General features: G+C 43.4%; 1 protein-coding gene across 2 annotated transcripts in view; it reads left to right on the top strand.

The window, feature by feature from the left end:
* RADX (RPA1 related single stranded DNA binding protein, X-linked) overlaps positions 1-19,789 on the top strand; it is a 586,560-nt gene that overhangs the window by 291,989 nt on the left and 274,782 nt on the right. For both annotated transcript variants that reach the window (XM_069612730.1, XM_069612729.1), the window contains exons 8-9: positions 7,593-7,760; positions 17,110-17,276. In XM_069612730.1, the coding sequence (XP_069468831.1) occupies positions 7,593-7,760; positions 17,110-17,276 (335 nt within the window). The remainder of the gene's footprint in view (positions 1-7,592; positions 7,761-17,109; positions 17,277-19,789) is intronic.

Consider the following 19,789-nt stretch of genomic DNA (forward strand, 5'->3'; position numbering starts at 1 on the left):
AAAAGTTACCAAGAAATGGCAACTTTGTTGAAGACTAAGGGAAACATAGTTTCCCAGTACTGACAGTCTGAAGAACGTGCCAATTTCCCCTTAACAAGTGAGCAAAAGCCCAGGGGAGCGCAGCTGAAGGCTGTGCTCCACAGGTCAAAGTCTGGATAGGATGGCCATGCATAAGGAAAAAGTTTCAGCGTCCACAAGTGGAGGGAAAATTACACATACATAACAAATGGTATCAAACTGACCGTGGCCTCAGTATATGCCCCCAACTCCGGCCAGGAAGGCTTTTTGAAATCTACCCTGGGGCAGCTTAAGTCCTTGGTGGAGGGGGAAATATTGCTTTTAGGGGATTTTACATGGCACAGGACCCGTTTAGAGATCGTAGCACAATGACACGATATACCCAACCCCCCGGCCCCCATCAGAAGCCTTGCAGCAAAGATTCGCCCAATTATCCCTAGTGGATTTCTGGTTGTCTCTTAGGGAGGAGGAAAAAGGTTCCACTTTTTATTTGCATGGGCACTGCTTGTTTTCACGTATCGATTTTGCCTGGGCCTCTATCTCACTGATTGGCAAGATCACGCAAATTACGACCCATACGATTACACTGTTCGATCCTGCACCAATAACGCTAGATCTAGAGGTGACTAAGAAGACCCAGAGACTCTGGGCATGGAGATTTCACCTGAACTACTGCAATACCAGGTGATTAGAGATAAAATAGAACAGCAAATAGGAGAATTCTTTTATTTTAATTCCAGGAGGGGAAACTGCATTAAGTGTGATTTGGGATGCTCTGAAGGCTATGCTTATGCTGAGGGGTGTCCTAATAATGGAGGAGGCTACTAGACGTAAGGTGCAACTGGCACTGGAGGTAGAAGTAGAGGAAAAACGCAGACGCGTAATGAAAAAGATGGAGACAAACACGGATCCGTCTATACAAAAAGAGTTTAGAGCGGCTGCCGGGTGGCTTAATCTATGCCAGACTAAGAAAGCAGAGAAATCCTTGCTTTTTCTCAAACAAAGATATTATATCAAAGCTAACAAGACAGACGACTTTTAGCTGCTCAACTTTGCCCAACAATATGAAAACTGTCTCCCGAATTATAAAACTGATTTGGCTTCCCTCTGGAGCTGTAGTCACTGAAACCTTGCATATTCTTAAGCAATTCCACGCTTTTTATTAAAAATATATCAATGGGAACTCCCTGATGTACATTCACAATTGGAACATTGGAGACAGTCGCCCTTCCCTGCCTCACGCAGACAGCGAGCGGCTCGAAAGTGATATCATTCGGGAAGAAGTACTGCAGGTAATTCATGATCTCCCATTAAATAAATCGCCGGGCCCTGATGGATACCCGGCAGTGTTTTACAAAACATATCAAAACTTACTGATGCCTAAATTAACTCAATTGTTTAATTCTTTTGCCTCTACAGTGAAAATAGTTTTGTTTCCTAAGCAGGGCAAAGACCCGACCAACTGTGGATCGTATTGTCCTATGCTAAGATCTATACGAAAGTGTTGGCCAATAGGATAGAGGATCTACTCATGTCTGACCAAACAGGTTTTATTAAGTCCCGACAGACGCTTGATAAAATTTGCAGAACATACCATATAAAAATAGGGAAGAAAAGGTTCCTGGTTGTTCTGGTCTCCATTGACGCGGAAAAAGCTTTCGATCGTGTTGAGTGGTCTTTTCTTTTTCTTACCCCGGCAAAGATGGGGCTTGGTCCAAAAATAATAGTCAAAATTAGTGCTAATTATAAACAACCATTATCGAGATTAGCAATTAACGGCCAGCTATCCTCTCCTATTTTTTGTTGCAGCGTGGGACTAAACAGGGGTGTCTCTAATCCCCTCCGTTATATGCCCTTCATTTGGAACCGCTTCTCACTAAAGTTAGGCAGAAAGAGCAGATTCGAGGAATTCACTTTGGGGGTATTCCACATAAAATGATGGCGTATGCAGACGATATGCTCCTTTTGGCCTCAGACCCCGTAAATACATTGCAAGCGGCAACTCGTTTATCTGAGGACTTCGGTAAGGTTGCAGGACTGAAAAGAAATTAAACTAAATCTGAGGTATTGAACCTATCTATGTCTCTCTCCGAAGTGCAGGCCTTAAAGTCGTATACACAATTCGGGTGGCCGCAAGATGCAATCAGAATATTAGGGGTAACAATGACTCCCACAATGGACAGGCTGTATGACGCGAACTATCGCCCTTTGTTGAAAGCACTTCAGACTCAACTATCAAATTGAGTTCCGCTCACAATATCTTGGCATGGCAGAATTAATTTGTGAAAATGGTCACACTCCCCAAGATCCTATACATGTTCCAAGCATTACCCATTCGGGCTCCTACAGCATTCTTTCATAAGCTGCATAGAATGATCTCAGTATTTATATGGAAAGTTAAAACTCCACGGTTAGCGCGTAGTATGTTAATGGCTCCTATAGATAGGGTGCGGTTAGATCTCCCAAATTTTTTGAAATATTAACAGGCAGCTCAAATTAGGCTCCTCAAAGACTCGTGCGCAGTAGATTCAGGGAAAAGATGGGTGCACATGGAGAGGGCGCTGGGAGGCCCTAGGTTGGGGGACAATGTTTGATTGCCTAAGCAAGACAGACCATTGAATTTGCATGCGAGTGTGATTACGAATCTGATGGAGGAGGTTTGGGATTAAGCAGTTAAAAAATATCAAGTGAGAACATTCCCCTCCCCCCTTCACTGCTATTTTTGTATCCCCAATTAACCCCAGGCTCAAACCTAATGCCTTTAGGGAATGGAAGAGAGTGGGGCGGGTGGGCGGGGGGGGTTAGAGTAAGAGGCATGTTTTAGGGGAGCATCCGCAAGTCCTTTATGTAATGTAAACAGGAACTTGCTCTATGTGAAACAAGTCGCTCCCAAAATTTTCAGGTGAGACACTGACTTCTTGCCCCACCACTAAGGGAGGCGGCTATAAGAGATCCGACACCTTTCGAAAAATATGTCACATCTAACCCAGGAAATAAGGCTCTCCTATCAAATCTATTTAAATCGCTGGTTGAGGTCACCCCCAGAGTCTCTGCACAGGTATAAATGACGCTTGCATTTTACACTTGGGAGGTGGTGCTGGTGCAAAAAATACCCAGACTCACCAGGACACTTCAAATTGGAGAATTTTGGTACAAATAAATGGGGCAGTGGCACTATATGCCTCTTCGTGTGAAGAAAATGAAACCCTCTGTCTGTGATTTATGCTGGAGAGAATGCAGAATGGTGTGAGATTGGAAGCACATATGGTGGAGCTGCCCTGGGTTGATACAATATTGGGGGAGGTTAATAAATGTATGGTTCAGATGTTTGGTCTTCAGGAACACAGGACTTTGAGATCATGTCTTTTGGTAATAATAGAGCAGCTACAACAAAGCCCAAAACAAGTATTGAAGGCTGTTGTTATACTACAGCTAGCTGCACTGTTGGTGATCGCACAAAAATGGAAATCGAAAGAACCTCCCCATATTGCCGAATGGCTCTCCAAGGTTTGGAACTTTCTGGCTTTGGAATGGCGAACGTACTCTATACAGGGGGAACACTCCCACTTCTCCAAAGACTGGAATGTGGTTCTGGACTTTTTGCATGGAGACCATAAAGTTAGGCTTTGCCCGCAGAAACTCTGAATTCTGGGAATTGCTTCATTGTGTTGTACTAATCGACAATGATATCATGGTCTACTTTACAGTGTTCTGATATAAGCCGTGTACAGCGGGGAAAGGGGAGGAAGGGTGGAATTTGTGGGGGTGCTACCGTTTGTTAATGCGAAGTGCCAATAAAAACATTAACAACAAAAAAACCTGCACACAGCTGCAGTTAACTACCAAATTTTATTTCTTATTTCACAGTGAAAGCAATAGTAAAAATCCCTTTTACAGCTTAAAAACAAAAAAAGTTAGTGTGCATCTTATATGGAAGTTAGATTTGCAGTGCGCTGGGTACCAGCAGTAGCTCCTGCCTACTGTGTGATGCACTATTTATGATAAGATTGGTTATTTATAACGCAGTTAATACCCATAGGTCTCTAAGCGCGGACCTGGGATCTAATCTGTGCTGCTCCGTGTCGTCTTGCTTCCAAGGTGAGCACGTTGCCCCTGAGCTATCCTCCCCCAGACTATGTGAAAATGTCGACCCCTGTGATGACTAGACAGTTTTAATGTAATCTAAATGTAAGGTCTATGTATAAGTTATTATGTGAAAAGTTGTGTGAACTGTATCGCATTAAATGTAAAAAAAAAAGATATTTTATTAAACTGGGCCAAGGATTCCAAAGTTACACCTCAAAATGTATTTCCCCTTGTCACTTTAAATTTATTTTTTCCAGTGGAGATTTGCAGTTCGATTTAGCTGGAATGATGTGTGGTTTGCCCCTTGTATCAACAAAACCTCATCATTTGCTAGATTTTGACATCCAATGCTTCAGTCGCAAACACTTGCATGGAGTATTAGCATCTCTAGAAAATATGTTTCTCACTTGTGGCGTTTGTATTTTGTAAGGTTGAAATAAAAACTTAAACAACGAAAAATAGATTGTTTTAAACACACTTGCCTCATATTGAAATACTAACATGGAGTTAAACTATGTTGTCTAGAGAAGCCAATGTAGAATAGAAATGTATAAAATGCAAATTGACTTTTAGAATACAATAAACATGAATTCAGAATAGCATCTAAGGGACTAAGAGCTGTATTCGCCTCCTGCTCCTTTTGGTGGAAAGCCATCCCTGCTCCCATGTGCCCTGCCGGCACCTTTCCCTACTCTAATGGCACCAGGGTAGGGAAGCCTTATGGGGCTGCAGAAGCAGGGATTCTGCACTTCTTTCCTTTTCATGGAAGAGAACCAGAATGTGATGGCATTTCAGAGTTATTGGTATATCGTAGAATGTGGTGTTTTACATACATGCCTGCATCCTTTGTTTGTGACTGGCTCTGCCCCAGCCCTAGTTGTTTTACAGGATTGTAAGCCTTTTAGTAAATATGTTGTCTTCCTTTTTTGACCAGCTTCTGCTTGGTAACTGGTGTTGATGACTAGTTAGTTGCTAGTTTGGCTTATCTTCTTGCACCCAGATTCACTTAACAAAATTGAGCATACAACATAAATACACTACATTTAGCAGAACCAGAACTGCTTCATGCTCAACCACAGCAGTTTCATTTGTTTTATTTATTTTTATTATTTATTATTGTTTAATCAAAAATAATATTTTTACAATATAAATGTCTCTTCATGTCTCAAGACTTGTCCCAATGGTTAGCTGACTTAGGTTCGTGTCGATTGGGCTTGTTGACTGTGGTAGTTATGCGACAGCGTGTCCATCGAGTCATTACTTGTGTTTTAGTAGATCGGTCGCAATGTATTCTAGCATTTTTGCTGTGGCTATTTGCCAACTAGTTCTGTCACCTCCTATAAGCCTACACCACCACGTTTGTTCTTCCATCAGTGGATCATCTCTTGATGCATGAGGGATGTACCATTGTCTTATTGTGCGCGTCGCGAGACATACCATCAAGAGATGTCGAATTGTTTCTTGTGGTGGAGGCACAATGTCTTGACAGAAACGACAATTGGCTGTTGAGGACAGACCTCTTATGAACAGTATTTAATTCGTTGGTAAAAGATGTAGGCGTGCTCTTAGTATCAGATTGCGTTATGAAATTTTGCAACCCGTTCAATTTTTTTACGTTGGCAGGGAGATGAGAGGTGAGCTTTTGTTTCGCGGCTGCTTCGGTCGGTCGTATTTATTGTTTGCTTGTTAGGCACTCATACAGCAAGTACATACCATGTATATACATCGCGATGTATGTTTCATGTATGATTAGAGCCCGGGATTTTTGTGTTGTGTTTATAATAAGCAGCCCGATTCAGCATCCTTGCACCATATAACACACAAAACATGATTGTGTGCAGATTTTAGTCACAGCAATTCTCCTTGACTGCAATGTGTTATCCTGGGCAAATCGCTTTACCTCCTTGTGTCCTAATCCTTGTGTCCTAATTTGGAACACACAGCCTATGAACTAAATTCCTATTTCAGAACAATGTACGTTTACATTGCACGCACTGTAGTATTTACTAGATACGTCTCACATGGAGAGGTGCTTCATAATATGTCAAGTTTAATTATTGTTCTCTTGTTAGGCGCTTATATAGGAGGCAAATACTGTTTCCAAGCGTCCACAGGGCAACAGGGAGGAGGGAGGGGATGATATACAAAGTAATTACAACATTGTTAAATAATTAAGTGCAACAAAATAAGAAGAGATTATGGGGAGGGGGCGAACCTACTATGCCTTGTGAGTGTTCAGAACGTGACAAATGTCAAGTTTGGGGACATACGTGAACATAGGATATGACACACTGATCAAAACAAAATGGCCTTCATTTAAAATGTGCTCGTTATATGACTTCATAGTAAGGTCGTCTCCTTTACTACTGAAGTTTATCGAGTTACCTTTTGACAATGTCCCCTGGTTGCTTTTTACTGCATTGCTGCCAGCTGTGCTAGGAGTGCCTTGTTATTATTCACGCAGTCAGGCAACTAATCTCATATTCATCACAGCTTCTTTAGTCTGTGGTATTGATGGAAAGAGGACCTTTAGCTAATGCTTAAATACAGCGTTTCTCACAAAGATGTTAATGTTTATTAGACTACACCTTTATATGGTTCTACTTTTGGGCAGGAGATGGGGCTCAAGTAAAGGTAACGAAAACCAAGTCTTTCTCTTTTTGATACCTTGTCCATAACATGATAAAAGCCACTGGATGCCAAAACTTAAAGCCACAATGTGTACAGCTTAGTATCAACGGTGAAATGGTTAATGCGTGTAGAGTGGATGGTGCAGCATGAACCACTCTGGCTGCCAGCACTGGAGTGTTGGCTTTTGCCGACTATGGACTGTTCCAGTCACAGTGAGAGGGATTTGCAACTTGTAAACATCATGCTATGCCACAATTAAAATGTGTTCCCCCCCCCCCCAAACAATGTTGATTCTTGTGTGCAATAGGAGCTCTGAAGAATGACCTCCGAGTAAAGCCAATACCTGCATGCGTGGAGACAAGGCTATCAATGGGCTTGTTCCAGGATTGGTCCTTTTCCCCGAGTCCAGGCATCCTATGCTCATCTTTGCATGACTCTTCAGAAGGTTCCCTCTGGCACATTAGCCTCCCGAGTGTTGACACGCATGCTGCTTATCAGCAAACCATTACTCAGTAGACACTGAAATGTAGCTTTCTCGTGATTCTGTAGCTTCTGGAGCCATCTGCCTGTCACATCCATGGCTTATTTGTGAGCTTCTGAAGGAGATCAAGAGACCCCTGTTTACGAGAAAATTGCACAGATGGTTTCCTATGCTTAATTAATTTTCACATTTCGCTTTCGATGAAGTTGTGCAGTAATTTGGCAGTTTTTCCTCAGATGGCGAGGAGGACACCATTTATTGTAAGCTGCTAATAGACTATAACTGATTTCAGTTCACATGCTTTTTTTCTTTTGATTCGGTTCAGATTGGCGTGTGATTTTGTTTTTTGGTAATTATTTACTACTCCTTCTGTTAGGATTCCACAGAGGCCAGCCTTATGCTAGAGATGCGAAAGTGAAGCGTTTTATCCAGTGGACAAAGACCCAGAAGGAGGCCGAGCTCCTGGAGAAATGTGCCATTGGGGGGCACTACCACTACCCACCCCTTCCAGATGCCTTTTCACAGTATTGCAAAGACAGCAGAGGTATGCGTTCTAAAGTATGGAAGAGTTCTTTTATCAGCCAAAGTATTTCATTTTTATGATCAATTGAACTTTGGGCAAAAGCAATCTGAAAGCAATAATGCCAAAGGCGATCTCAAAGGAGAGAGGGGATTTGGCGAAAGGAAGAGGTATGAGTTGAGCTCCACTAATCGATTAAGCAAGAGGAAATTGATTTCAGTGCACCTGGGAATGTTTAAGCGATAAAATAGCACAATAGTATCTGCCTTCACAGATCTCAATAGGTTAATGCACCTGCTGCGCAGATGTGTGCGTGACCTGCGAGTCGCAATATTTAATCTGGTTCCCAATGAGTCCGCTTTTAATCGTTCTGAAGTTGATAAAGTGGTTGCAGTTGAAGTGTGTATAGTTGTGAAATGTCATTGTATGTCTGATGCCTGCATGCCTGGCTAGGCCTGCTTTTTATCCCCCGGACAGGTGTTAAGTGTGTGCCAATATTGCAACATAGACAGTTCCTGGCAGACATCTACCTCTGTAAGGCCCATAGTGCGGGCAGAGAGTCCCATGCAAAGCGTGCACAGCGCACCTTTTCAGCCTTTTGACTTTGCATGAATACCAGTGGAGTAGAAGGTTTTACAATAGAGTGTCCATATCTGGCAAGGAATAACCTCAGAAACTGAATAGGCCAGGGGCAGAATCGTGCTTACCCATGGCGTTGATTATTAGACGCATAGTGTTCCTGGCCACCCCTGTATCTGGGGAAGAAAAAGCACAAGACTTAACATGTCTCTGTGTAAAGCACTTTCATTTTTATAGGCAATTTTGGCGTTAGCTGAAATCAAAGTATCCATTTTCCTTATTGCTTGGAACACTTTTCCCCCTGCAAGCCATTATTCCTGCTGACACTTTGACATACTATGTTCTGAACTTGTAGGCGTAGATTTCTTAGGTTTTTTCATAGGAAAAAATATGTTCATCACCTAATAATATCCCACAAAAGCTTATCGTTTTTTTTTTCCAACTGAAGTATGTTGAGGTGTAGGCAACAGTGCTTAGCGAGCAACTGAAAATGTTCTCCTTTGTTGAAAGAGCTCCAGTTTTCGAAGAACCCCCCCTGATAATGTCACCAGAGCTTTGTTCTCCGAGATGCTTTTCTTACACCCTTCCTTGACAGGGTTGGGTCACTCAAATGCTGAAATGCATTGCTGCTGTGTGCCTCATTGAATACAAGTATCGTGATTTAGGTAAAGGAAACACATGTCAAGGCATACTTTGCCGCGTACAACCATTTAGTTTGGCTCAAGGGGCATAACGCAAGGAATAGCATGTGTTGAACAGAGGCAGAAATATTTCTGCCATAAGTTCATTTACTTTTAATGGAGAAACTAGTGATAGCTGGCCATAATTTTCGGTGTGCTTGGAGAGTTTCTAAGAGTCTTACCGGCATGTTCCACAAGGAACTCTAAGCCACAGCTACATTTAATGGCCCAATGATTTACCAGTAATCTTCATTAAACCTAGTCTTACTCCTCCCACTACGCATGTCATCTGCCTTCCCAGAGATTCACCGAAATAAAGGAGCACGCTTACCTCCAAAACATCCTGACATGTTGCAGAAACGCCCCCCAGTTCGGGGCGAGGGGGTTAATTACTGGGATGAGGAAGTGTATGATTTCGGTATAATGCAGATTACCAAAAAGTAATCCGGCCATTGCCCCCATGTCTATCTTCCTCAGATCAGACCTTCCCTCATGAAGCATATCCAAGAAGGGGTCAGGTCGTCCACAAGCATCAAGAACACTTGCAGCACACCCTGTGAAATTGTAATGACATACAAGGAGCATTACACCAACATAGCCCTCAAGTCAGAGGGGCAAACTCTACGTCCATTTGACCAGGTAGATGGAACCAATAACGATGTGTTTAAGTCAAAGGAGGGGCTCAAGTGTCCATCTGGCTGATGTCAAGATGGAGGGTCCCCTTTGCCTCCGACCAAGATGGCGCTATTTCACTAGAGGAGTGGTCTGAAGCCCCATAGGAGGTTGAAGACCCTCCGGGGAATACACAAGAGAGAGTGTCCCGCAGCCATCAGCTGGTGGTCACTAAGGAGGCTTTTCTTCCTTTCTTTGAAGCCCTAAAGCTGACAAACTATTGGATCTTTAAAAGGATGCATTTCTATCCAAGGTTCCCATAATAATTTTCCTTACATCTAGATGAGACAAAGCGAGTCGTCATTGGCAGGAAGGCCCCTCAGTAGCGAGGGGAGAGCAATTTCTTGAGACATATCAAAAGCTGTAAAAGATCATGGGTCTATAGGTCGGATGACAACATAGCGTGATATATTCTGGGGATACCATCAAGTAAGGGGGATAACACAGGATTTTCTGAACTCATTAAGCTGTGTCGCTGAAGAGATGGCTACTAGAAAGACTGTCTCCCAGCTGAGAACTTTCAATTCTGTGGACTCCAAGGTAACAAAGGGGATGCTCTGTAGAGCGCTCAAAACCATAGCCAAGTTACCAGAAAGAAGACAGTGACCTGACCCATGGATGGGCCAAGACAACGTTTTTAACAATCTGGCCATTTTTGGATCTGTCTCCCCCAGCCCAAGGGTGGTGGAACACCTTGATCATTCCCCTATTGAGCCAGAAGGGAAGAATGGACCGGGCTCAACTGGAAACGGTCCTGTAGGAACTCGTCAAATTAAGGACACCAGCAATCCAAGGGAAAAACCTCATGAACACTGCACCAATAGTCAAAACACCTCCTGTGACCCTGGTAAGAGTGAAAGGTAGAGCCCTTATAGGAGACCTGTAAGGACAAGGAGACCACCCCATCAAATCCCTGTTATTGAAGTCCTTCCCTTTCAAAAGCCAGGTCACCCATTCCCAACTATTGTTAATCTGGTAGTCTTGGGGCTTGGGGGGAGAAGGGAGGAGGACGGGACGAGGGATCGGAGGAAGGGCCAGGAGAGGTTCTGCTGACATAGCTTTGAGATGGAGAGCCAGGTTTTCCTGGCCCACCAAGGAGTGACCAGAACCCCTTTTGCCTGCTGCAATAGATCTACTGGATCGTCCTGGGATTTGGAGGGACTGGCGGAAAGAAAATCCCTGAGCGAAAGGAGTGACCATGCATTCACCCACGTTGACCCCTACTCCCTGCTCCAGGAGCAAAAAAGGGCCAAGTGGGAGTTTTCTCTGGATGTGAACATGTCTATCCTGGGAAGGCCCTAGGTTCGTATCACCAAGGAGAAGGACTGCAGCGAAAATCTCTATTCTGCTTATAATGCCAAAGATCTAATCCGAGCATCTGCAAGACAAAGAGATTGGCTTTTCCTCAGAGACCCAACTTAAAAGTGATCGCTACTAGGTGTCGGGATCTCAGACCTCCCATCTGTTCATGTAGGAAAAGGCTGAGGAATTATCCAGGGGATCCTACTGGAAGACACACACAGCTCTGAAGATGGCTTCCAATTTCTTACCATTTCGGGAGACCAACGTCCCTGGCACAAGCTGCACTCTTATCAGGGTCCCTGACCCAGTTATACTGGCATCCGTGGTTACGATTTGCGGGGCAGGGGGAATTCAGAGGAAATCCCCTCAAAGGGTGTTCTGGGATCAACCACCACTGAATCAAAGCCCTGAGGTCATGTGACAGAGGGATCCATCGAAACTCTGGGAGCAAGGCAGCCGCCTGCTGTGCAAATGGGAAAACAGACGGTGAAGATGAAGACCAGCCCAGAGGGTGGCACAAACAGTGGCTTGATTGAGACCTTGGGCTCTCAGGAAGGACCTGGCAGAGGCTTTTGGGTGCTGGAACAGATGTGAGATTAATGCCCTGAAGAAGGCCAGAAGATGAATCAAACCCTTGTCAGTGCGGACTACAGCACCTATAAACTGTAACCTCTGCATTAGAACCAGACGGAACTTATGGAGATTCAACAGCAGCCCATGTGGCTGGAACAGGCAGCATGCCTTTGTGATCAATGCCTCCACCTGGAGCTTGCAGGACCCCTCGATGAGCCAATAATCTAGGTACGGATAGTCCTACACCTGCCTCGTGTAAAAGACCCACTAAAGGGGCCACAGTCTTAAACACCCCAGGAGCTCATCTGAGGTGAAGGGGTGGGGGACCATGATCTTTAGATGTTCCAGTCCCACCACAAATCAAAGGAATCAATGGTAGACTGGATGTATTTGGATGTGCAGGTAAGGAACCATCATGTCCAGGGACACAAGCCAGTCCGCTTTGGATATCCGAGGGATGATTTGTTGCAATGCTTCCATCTTGAATGCTATTTGTTTCACTAATGCATTCACTCTTTACAAGTCGATCACCAGTCTGAAACCCACCAGGCTTTGCGCACCAGAAAAACAATGGCGTAACATGTACTCCTTCTACCCCTGTTGGAGCATCCCATATGTATGTGGGATGTTTTTACCCATGCATCCAAGCCCTACAATAAAACTGTGCAGTACTGGCATGGAAAACATCATGATGGCCAGAACTCCCCAGAGAGTGCACAGGGAAAACATGAAGAATAGGCTGCCGCCCATTTTTGCCTATGTTGTGAGCACAGGAGGGCACTGCCTAAAACCACCAGTGGGCTACACACACAGTAGCCTGAAACCATTGGGAATGGCAATGCTGATTGCCAAAAAAGCAACTCAGAACTGTGGGGAATTCATTTTCTTAATCCCAAAAATGGTTGCATTACCAGTACTCACCACTATCAGAAAGCCGGGGTTTTAAAACCACCAGACTTTTGTGTAAAACTGAACAAATGAAACAAAACCAGACCAAGGAAAGACTTGCTAAGAGGTGGATACAATGTAAAACTATATTCTGAAATGACTTGAAGGAAGTAATTATTTAATGTATATGTAAAAATTGTCAGTTTGATTTGAATGTAGAAAACTGGGAACAAAAAGTGACATTTAACTGAAACCTGGCTTAATGAAACTGGATTCTGCCTGACAACTACCCCTGACAGGAGTTGAAACCTGCTCAGCCACTCCCCTTGCCAAAAGGAGTTGTCACCTCTCTGATTAGATTAGGGGTGGAGCAGCTGGGGACTACAGGGAGTTGAACAAAGGCCTGTCCTGGACTCAGGCAAATGTTATATTGGGAGGCCGTAAAGTGGCCCCCTCTTAGGGGAAACTGGGAGGGGGCAGTGCCTCTGCTAGCAGCTGAGCTTGGGGGAAGTGGATAAACCAGTTATTCCACCCTGTGATGTGGGAAGCCACACCCCTTTTTGACCAAGGCATAATTTTAAAAAGATAGATAACTCATAGTGCGGACTTGTCAGAATTATATAAGTAATATCATTATTTTTGTGATTTTTCTGTGAACATTTTGAGAGGCGTTAGGACCCTGTGGTGTATTCTGGGGGGTTGCTTGCGGAAAATAGGGTCTCACTCCAAATGTCTGCATGTTAAAAATCTGACACTTCATCAATTAATGTCCATACTCCTTGCGCACATGTGTGTAATTTTGGGTAAATGTCCGATATTGCAAAACCAGTTAAAAAGCGCAAAATGTTGTCATTTTTTAATGCAAGCCCCCAGGAAGATCAGAGGCAGACAAGCATGGACCATAAGGAATATATAATGTGCACATGTAATTTCAACAAATGGTATATCTGGGAAGGATGTATTTGAATCAAATATAGATTTGTGGGCAAACTGACCAGGGGAGGATCCTCTGACCCATAAACAGACTTCATCATGCTGACAATCCATTTCCTTCCCCCAATCATGGGAGAGGGGAGAATTGGGCCAATGACAAGTAGAGAGGGGCAGGCTTAGCTAGGCCCAGGCACACACCCATTTTCAAAACACATAAAAAGAGACTGCTGGGACAGGTAGAGACATTCAATTCCATTTGCTGCGGAGCATGCTGACCGACGACTTCACATCCAGAGATCCAACACTTAGACTTCCAAGCTAAACAGAGACTACAGAACTTTGAACCAAGAAGGCCCACTGCAAGCAAAAGTATTTGTCAGCAGGCCTCAAAATCATTTGCAAACTCTTCCACAGCCGGGCGAGCTGTCTGAATTCTTTTGCCAAGAACTCTTGCCAGTACCCAGAAAGCAGTGTTACATCCAGAATCCACTTGATCCGGACCGGAAAGCAGAGCAATATGCAGAACCAGAGGCAGCTGAATCCAGAGAGACTAGACCAGCAGAGCAGAGTGACCCAGATCGCTGTGAAGTGCCGAGACCAGAACCGGAGTCCAGTCCAAAACCTGACCAGATCCGTGGTGAGGCCTATTTCAAATTTATATTGTGAGTACCTAGCAGAACTGTGCAGAACCAATCTTAGTTAAAATAATCTAATCCAAACTATTTTAACCTAAGTAGAACAGCCTCCTAGAAATCGTGTCATCTGCCATTTGTAAAGCTGCACAACTGTCACCTGTCAATTCTGAAGCTGCAAGCTGTCACCTGTCATTTTGAGTTTTACTTTAAATCCGAAAATCTACCTTTATTTAATCGTCCGTATCTCTGGAATCGTTTCGGCTAGGAACGAAATTTAACTTTCATCTAAGAATCTAGAATGTAAGCTTTCCAACAAACCTAAAACCGACTTTTGCCGTAATCACGATTCACGCACTCGCGAATTTTGCCACGATTTGCGATTTGGCCTGATTTCTTTACCTGTAAAAAGATAGCAGCTTTTTGCTTTCCTTTGCTAAAAATTCATTTGCCTCTTAATAACCATCCCTGAATCATTGCTAAAGTGAGCCTGAGCTCATCCCAAGTAGCTCTCACTCACCCTGAACCTCCTAAAGGGAACTAAAAGCATTTTCAGCATATTTCTCACTTCACTGCCACCACATTCAAAGCACTTGGGCCTATGTTTTAAAACTCATACCTGTTTTCTCTAAGCTTGCTGGGGTGGGAATTGAATTTCGTATTGTATTTGATTGCATTCCTGAGAACTGTGTGCTCCTCTTTCCATCTCCTTCCATTTCTTACATTGCAAAGGGGGGGGGGGATGAATTGCCAGAGAAAAAGTGATTATCGTATCTTTTGCAAAATCATATCAAGTATTTCTGTACTGCATTTTATTCCTCATTGCTTTTCCCCTTGAAATCATAAAAGTATTTTTGCTACTTTATCCATCCTATACTAACTCCTCATTGATTGTAAAGAATTGTGCTAGTGCCAGATTACCCATTGTTGATCAACATCATATGTCTAAGTGTACTATCAGATATTAATTTATTATAAAGTGTGATATATATATATATATATATATATATATATTTAAATTCTCAAATAAACCTTTTAAACTTGCAAAACAGAACTACTTCTTGGCTCAGTGGGGTCAGGGGGATTCTAAGAGAGGGGTGTTATATAGGGGTAGTCATCCAGAACTCATGAACTGGACATAAAGATATATCAATAAGGGTTTCCATTCAGTATCCCAGACTAGGCATTGACTTAGCTGTAGTGTTGAATTGAATCCTCTTACATGTCCCCTTTCAGCCAAAGAATCTTCAGTTTCTCCAGAAAATTAAAGCTTTTCACCACACTCCACCGAATAGTGGTGATTCGAGGACCAATTTCCAGAGGGACTTCTGAGCACTCTATTCGGTAGCCATCCCAGTCAACAGACAGCACAGGGGGTCAGACATCTGTCACCCATTGTTGTTAGAACTGAGTTAGTCTTGCCCCGATTTGGGGAGAGCATCTCCAGTCAGGACTGATGAGGCTTTTCAGGGGCTGAGGTCGTCTTCATTTGCTGAGGCTGGGACCTTCGCCCCCCCCTTGAAAATAGAATGCCTCAGCAGTAGTGGGGCTTAAAGTTGCAACTTTGCATAGAGTGTATCAACATGCTTATCGTGCTTATGGACTTTACCCACCCTGTTCTCCAGATCATCTCAAAGAGCTTGGCCCCAGGAAAGGTATGTGTAAGGCCACCAATCTCTGAGCGCTATCCATCTTACAATCATGGACATGCACCTGCCTTCTGGCTGTGATGGAGGATCCCAAAGTGATGGCTGCTCCAAAAGCCAGGTCGGATTAAAATAAAAAAAATAAAAAGTCCGTTTTTGATTAATCCAGAGCAGTCTTCTCTAGCCTCTATTGAATCAATAATATGCTGGAAGTCTTCAAGGAGAGAGTTTGCCATCGGGAGGCATAAATGGAAGATCTTATGGTCCAGTGTGTGCTGGCAAATTTCGTAGTCAATACTGTGTACACATTACAATCCGTTGGGTCCTTTATGCTGCCTCCTCTGAGGATATGGAAGGTCTCCCTGTTAGGCCAAATATCGAGTCCAGCTCTACGGAAACTGGTAGCTTCTCCAATTCCAATAGGTATAACCTGTTCATGAAGTAAGGAACCGAGATCTTTTCAGGGTCGCCCATTCTTTCAAAAGTTCCCTTTTAATCGAAGGGATAATGGGCAGAGCTCATTTTATCTCTTCAAATTGCCAAACTGCAGGATCTTCAGCTTGCTCAGAATTAGGTTCTTTAAACTTTTTGCAGGCTGCTCCATGTGTCAGAACATTTAACACTGCTTTGTGGTCCAGTAGCTTCCCCATGGATTTGGATGGCTCATCTAACTCAGATGATGAACAAGTGGAAGACAAGGTCGGATCTCTCCACAGCCTTCTTGACTGCCTCTTGGCTAACTGTTCCTCCCTAAGGTATTCCCTGACCGGGGCCTTGAGTTGGATGGCTTTCCTTTTGTCCCTCTCTTCCTTCCAAAAGGGGACTCTGAGGTTTTTGAAGCGAAAGACGGAGACACAGCATTCCTATACCGTATTCCGTGTAGTGCCGTGTAATAAAGGAAACACACAGTGAGTGAGACCTTAATGCATTTTAAATAGTTCCTACAAGCACTGCAACACAGGCTGAAGAAGAAACCATTTGTTCCCAAGATTCCTGCGGCCTCCTTCACCCTTCTAGCCCCCTTTGCTCCCCAACGGAATAGTGGGCATGCAGCCCATGGGCTCTGATAAGCCCTGTGGTGGGAAACGGGAAAGATGTTGGACCCTTCTTATGTCCCCCAGCCCCCAAAAGATGGTGCAGTCCGCTGGTGCCGTTCCGTATAGCGCCACGGGCGTGGAGTTGCGAAAATGCAGAATAAAACAGGATATTCTTGAGTTACATGGCCCCCTTTATAGGAGAGAGGAGTTAAAAGGAAAATATTAAATGGATTTCAGGGAATCACTCAGTTGGAAGGCAGGTGGCCTTCATGACTTAAGGACTGGGACGAGGAAGACAGGTGTGTGGGTAATGTGACTAGCTTACTCGTTTATGCAACGACTGCGTTTCTGCTGTGATATGATGTTTTTAATTAATGTTAGGAAGGCTATCCTTTTTAATTCTGTGTTTTATGAATTCATGTATCTTGCAGTTGAAACAGTCTTGACAACATTTGCCGAGATGAAAAAGGAAATTGGAGAGCTTCATTACAGGGAGCACAAGCGCATTGCTGTGCAGGGAATAATTGCTGCTATTCGTTATATCAGTAACGACAATGCTGATGCAAAAAAAGGTGTTACAGGATTGGAAGACATTGAGGTATTTGATCTGTGACCTATACTTGAATTTTAAATCGAATGTTTACAGACGATGTTACATCTGTTCAAACACGTTGGCTATACTGACATCTTTCATTATTGTCTATTGATTTTCTTGACTTGACAGAAATGTAGATGACTCTAATCTATGAATGTTTTTAATCAATAGTCCTGTTTTGATACAATCCCCTACTCAAGCACACAAGCATACAGGTGATTTTAAAAAAAGCATTGATTCACAAAAGTAGGTCATGCAGACTGCCATCATTTTATTCATGGCTGTATTTCTTGCAGATGTTCCATACCCATGTAGAGGAAAGTCTGGCTTCTGACAGAAAAAAAAAACATTTATTGTCTCTTGTTGTTCCCCCAACTTGGAGGAGCAAGAAAAATGTAACCTCAAACCGACTACCTCAACCTTCAAACCTTGGGAGAAATTGTATTTGAACGATTTTGACATGTGGTCTGTCTTTGCAGTTATATCATACACCTAACAATCTAGTCCAACATGCACGAGAAAACCATGTTATCTGGTTTCTGCATTGTAATGTGCAGTTGTTATTGTTAAGAGGCCTGATAGGAGCTAAGCCCTGAGGCATCTCGTGAAGCACCGCTTAGGTTGTGCACTGAGGGCAGGGTAAGATGCCAGCTGAATGCCATTCGTAGTAGTATAATGTGAAAAGAGGAGTGCAACTACTTCAGGAGAGCAGCACCTGTTCTGTAGTACTTTCAGAGCTCTGACATCCGACACTAGCTTACAAGATATCAGAACGAGAAGCATTGTGAGCTTCCCCGGACGGGGTCTAAATAGCAGAAGCACTTTATGTGGCCGCCCTAGCAACAATCCAAGAATCATGTTAACATCCCCAATTGATTAATTATTTTCAGTGTTTATAAACTGTGGGAGAATATATGGGTATATGTGAACCATATATGCATGTACAATTATGAGGCAAAGTTGAATTCTACTTGAAACATATTTAGCATGCAAACCTTGTAATAAGAGTGTGATTACAGGATTATGCAACCAATATTGTATATAAATTCATCTCTGTGCCTTGAGACAACCTGGGTAAGGGCGAACCTAATGCATGTGCTTCCAAACTCAATATATTGGCACCTTTTCCATATACTACAACTATTGGTATACAACCAATAATTTTAAAAAAATGGACACACTATGTATCTTAAATCTTATTTGTGATCTAAGAACATAACAAAGCTGAGTGCAAATAGTCTAACAAAACCACCACCTACCGATAATATCAATAGTTGTACCTACAGGGAATGTTTGGGTTGAGCTACTGCCTTTTCTGCAAAACGCAGGGTGTCTCTTGTAAAGTGGCTGCTTCATATGCTGCTTGAAAAGCATGTTTCGCAGCATGATATATGAATTGCAACACATGGCCGGGAGGATAGCTTAGAGGCAACGCATTTGTCTTGGAAACAAGACAATGCATAACAACACAGGTTTGAATCCCGGGCTTGTGTTTAGAAACTGGTCCATGGTATTAAGCACGCTATACAATAAGAATTACAATTATGTATTCTCCTATGCTATCGTGGAATCCCCTGAGCGAAGTCTTGGAAAGCCTATGGTACTAGGGAAGTCCAGTTTCAAGGAATTCTATAGGTAATACTTCACTCCCTAGCCTCGTTGCTGTGCTGTGGACAGTATGTCATTCAGACCTGGTATTCAATGTGAAATGAATGTCATGTGTAATGGTATCACTAACCCAAATATAGCTATCTCTCACACCAAACAATTGCTTCCGATCCAAGGAGAACAGCTTCTTCCTAGCATATCTGTCTCTTACCACCCATATTTCACCTGGAAATGAGCTTGTGTGTATGTTGCAGTTGTGGCAGTTCCATCAGACAGAATTCCCACTAATTTCCAATCCCTAACCAGACATCAGGAGTTAGCAATGTTCACTGATGACATTTTTCCATAGTCCTTCAGGTGTTAGCATCGCCCATATGTCTTGGTGGATAACCCAGTCTGGTAGACAACCTGCCCAGTCATGGTAGTTTTCTGTAGATGGGGGGGGGGGCACAGTCCTTTGACAGGCCAGATCTATTAGGTTGAACATTGAGGTTGTCTGCATCGACACCTATGAATTTCCAGAGTGAACTCCATGGCCGAAGATCCAGTAGGATCACTGAGTCACTTGTTAGATCCATCAGCCAGGCTTGGTCCTCAATCTCCTCACAAAATGTCTGCCTTGGTAATTCAGGAAGTGCTTGACCCTATGCGTGCTATGTCCCATTTGTGCCGTTAATCTGCATTTCAGACCCAGACTTTTCAGTAGTTCCTTTTATCATGCTCCGATCAGAAACGACGTGAAGTTCACTAAAACCTGCTTGAACAATAGTTCATTGTGCCCCACTAATAAGCCCCTTTGTTTTTCTAGCTGACCCAAATTCTCCTCATACGATTTACCAAAATAGACTGATAGGCCCTGAACACCCTCGCATGTGGAAACTAAGGCACAATCGCCATATACTTAGTGA

This window comes from Ambystoma mexicanum, chromosome 5p (genome assembly GCF_040938575.1).
Source record: "Ambystoma mexicanum isolate Mex_15411 chromosome 5p, UKY_AmexF1_1, whole genome shotgun sequence".
Lineage (NCBI taxonomy): Eukaryota > Metazoa > Chordata > Amphibia > Caudata > Ambystomatidae > Ambystoma > Ambystoma mexicanum.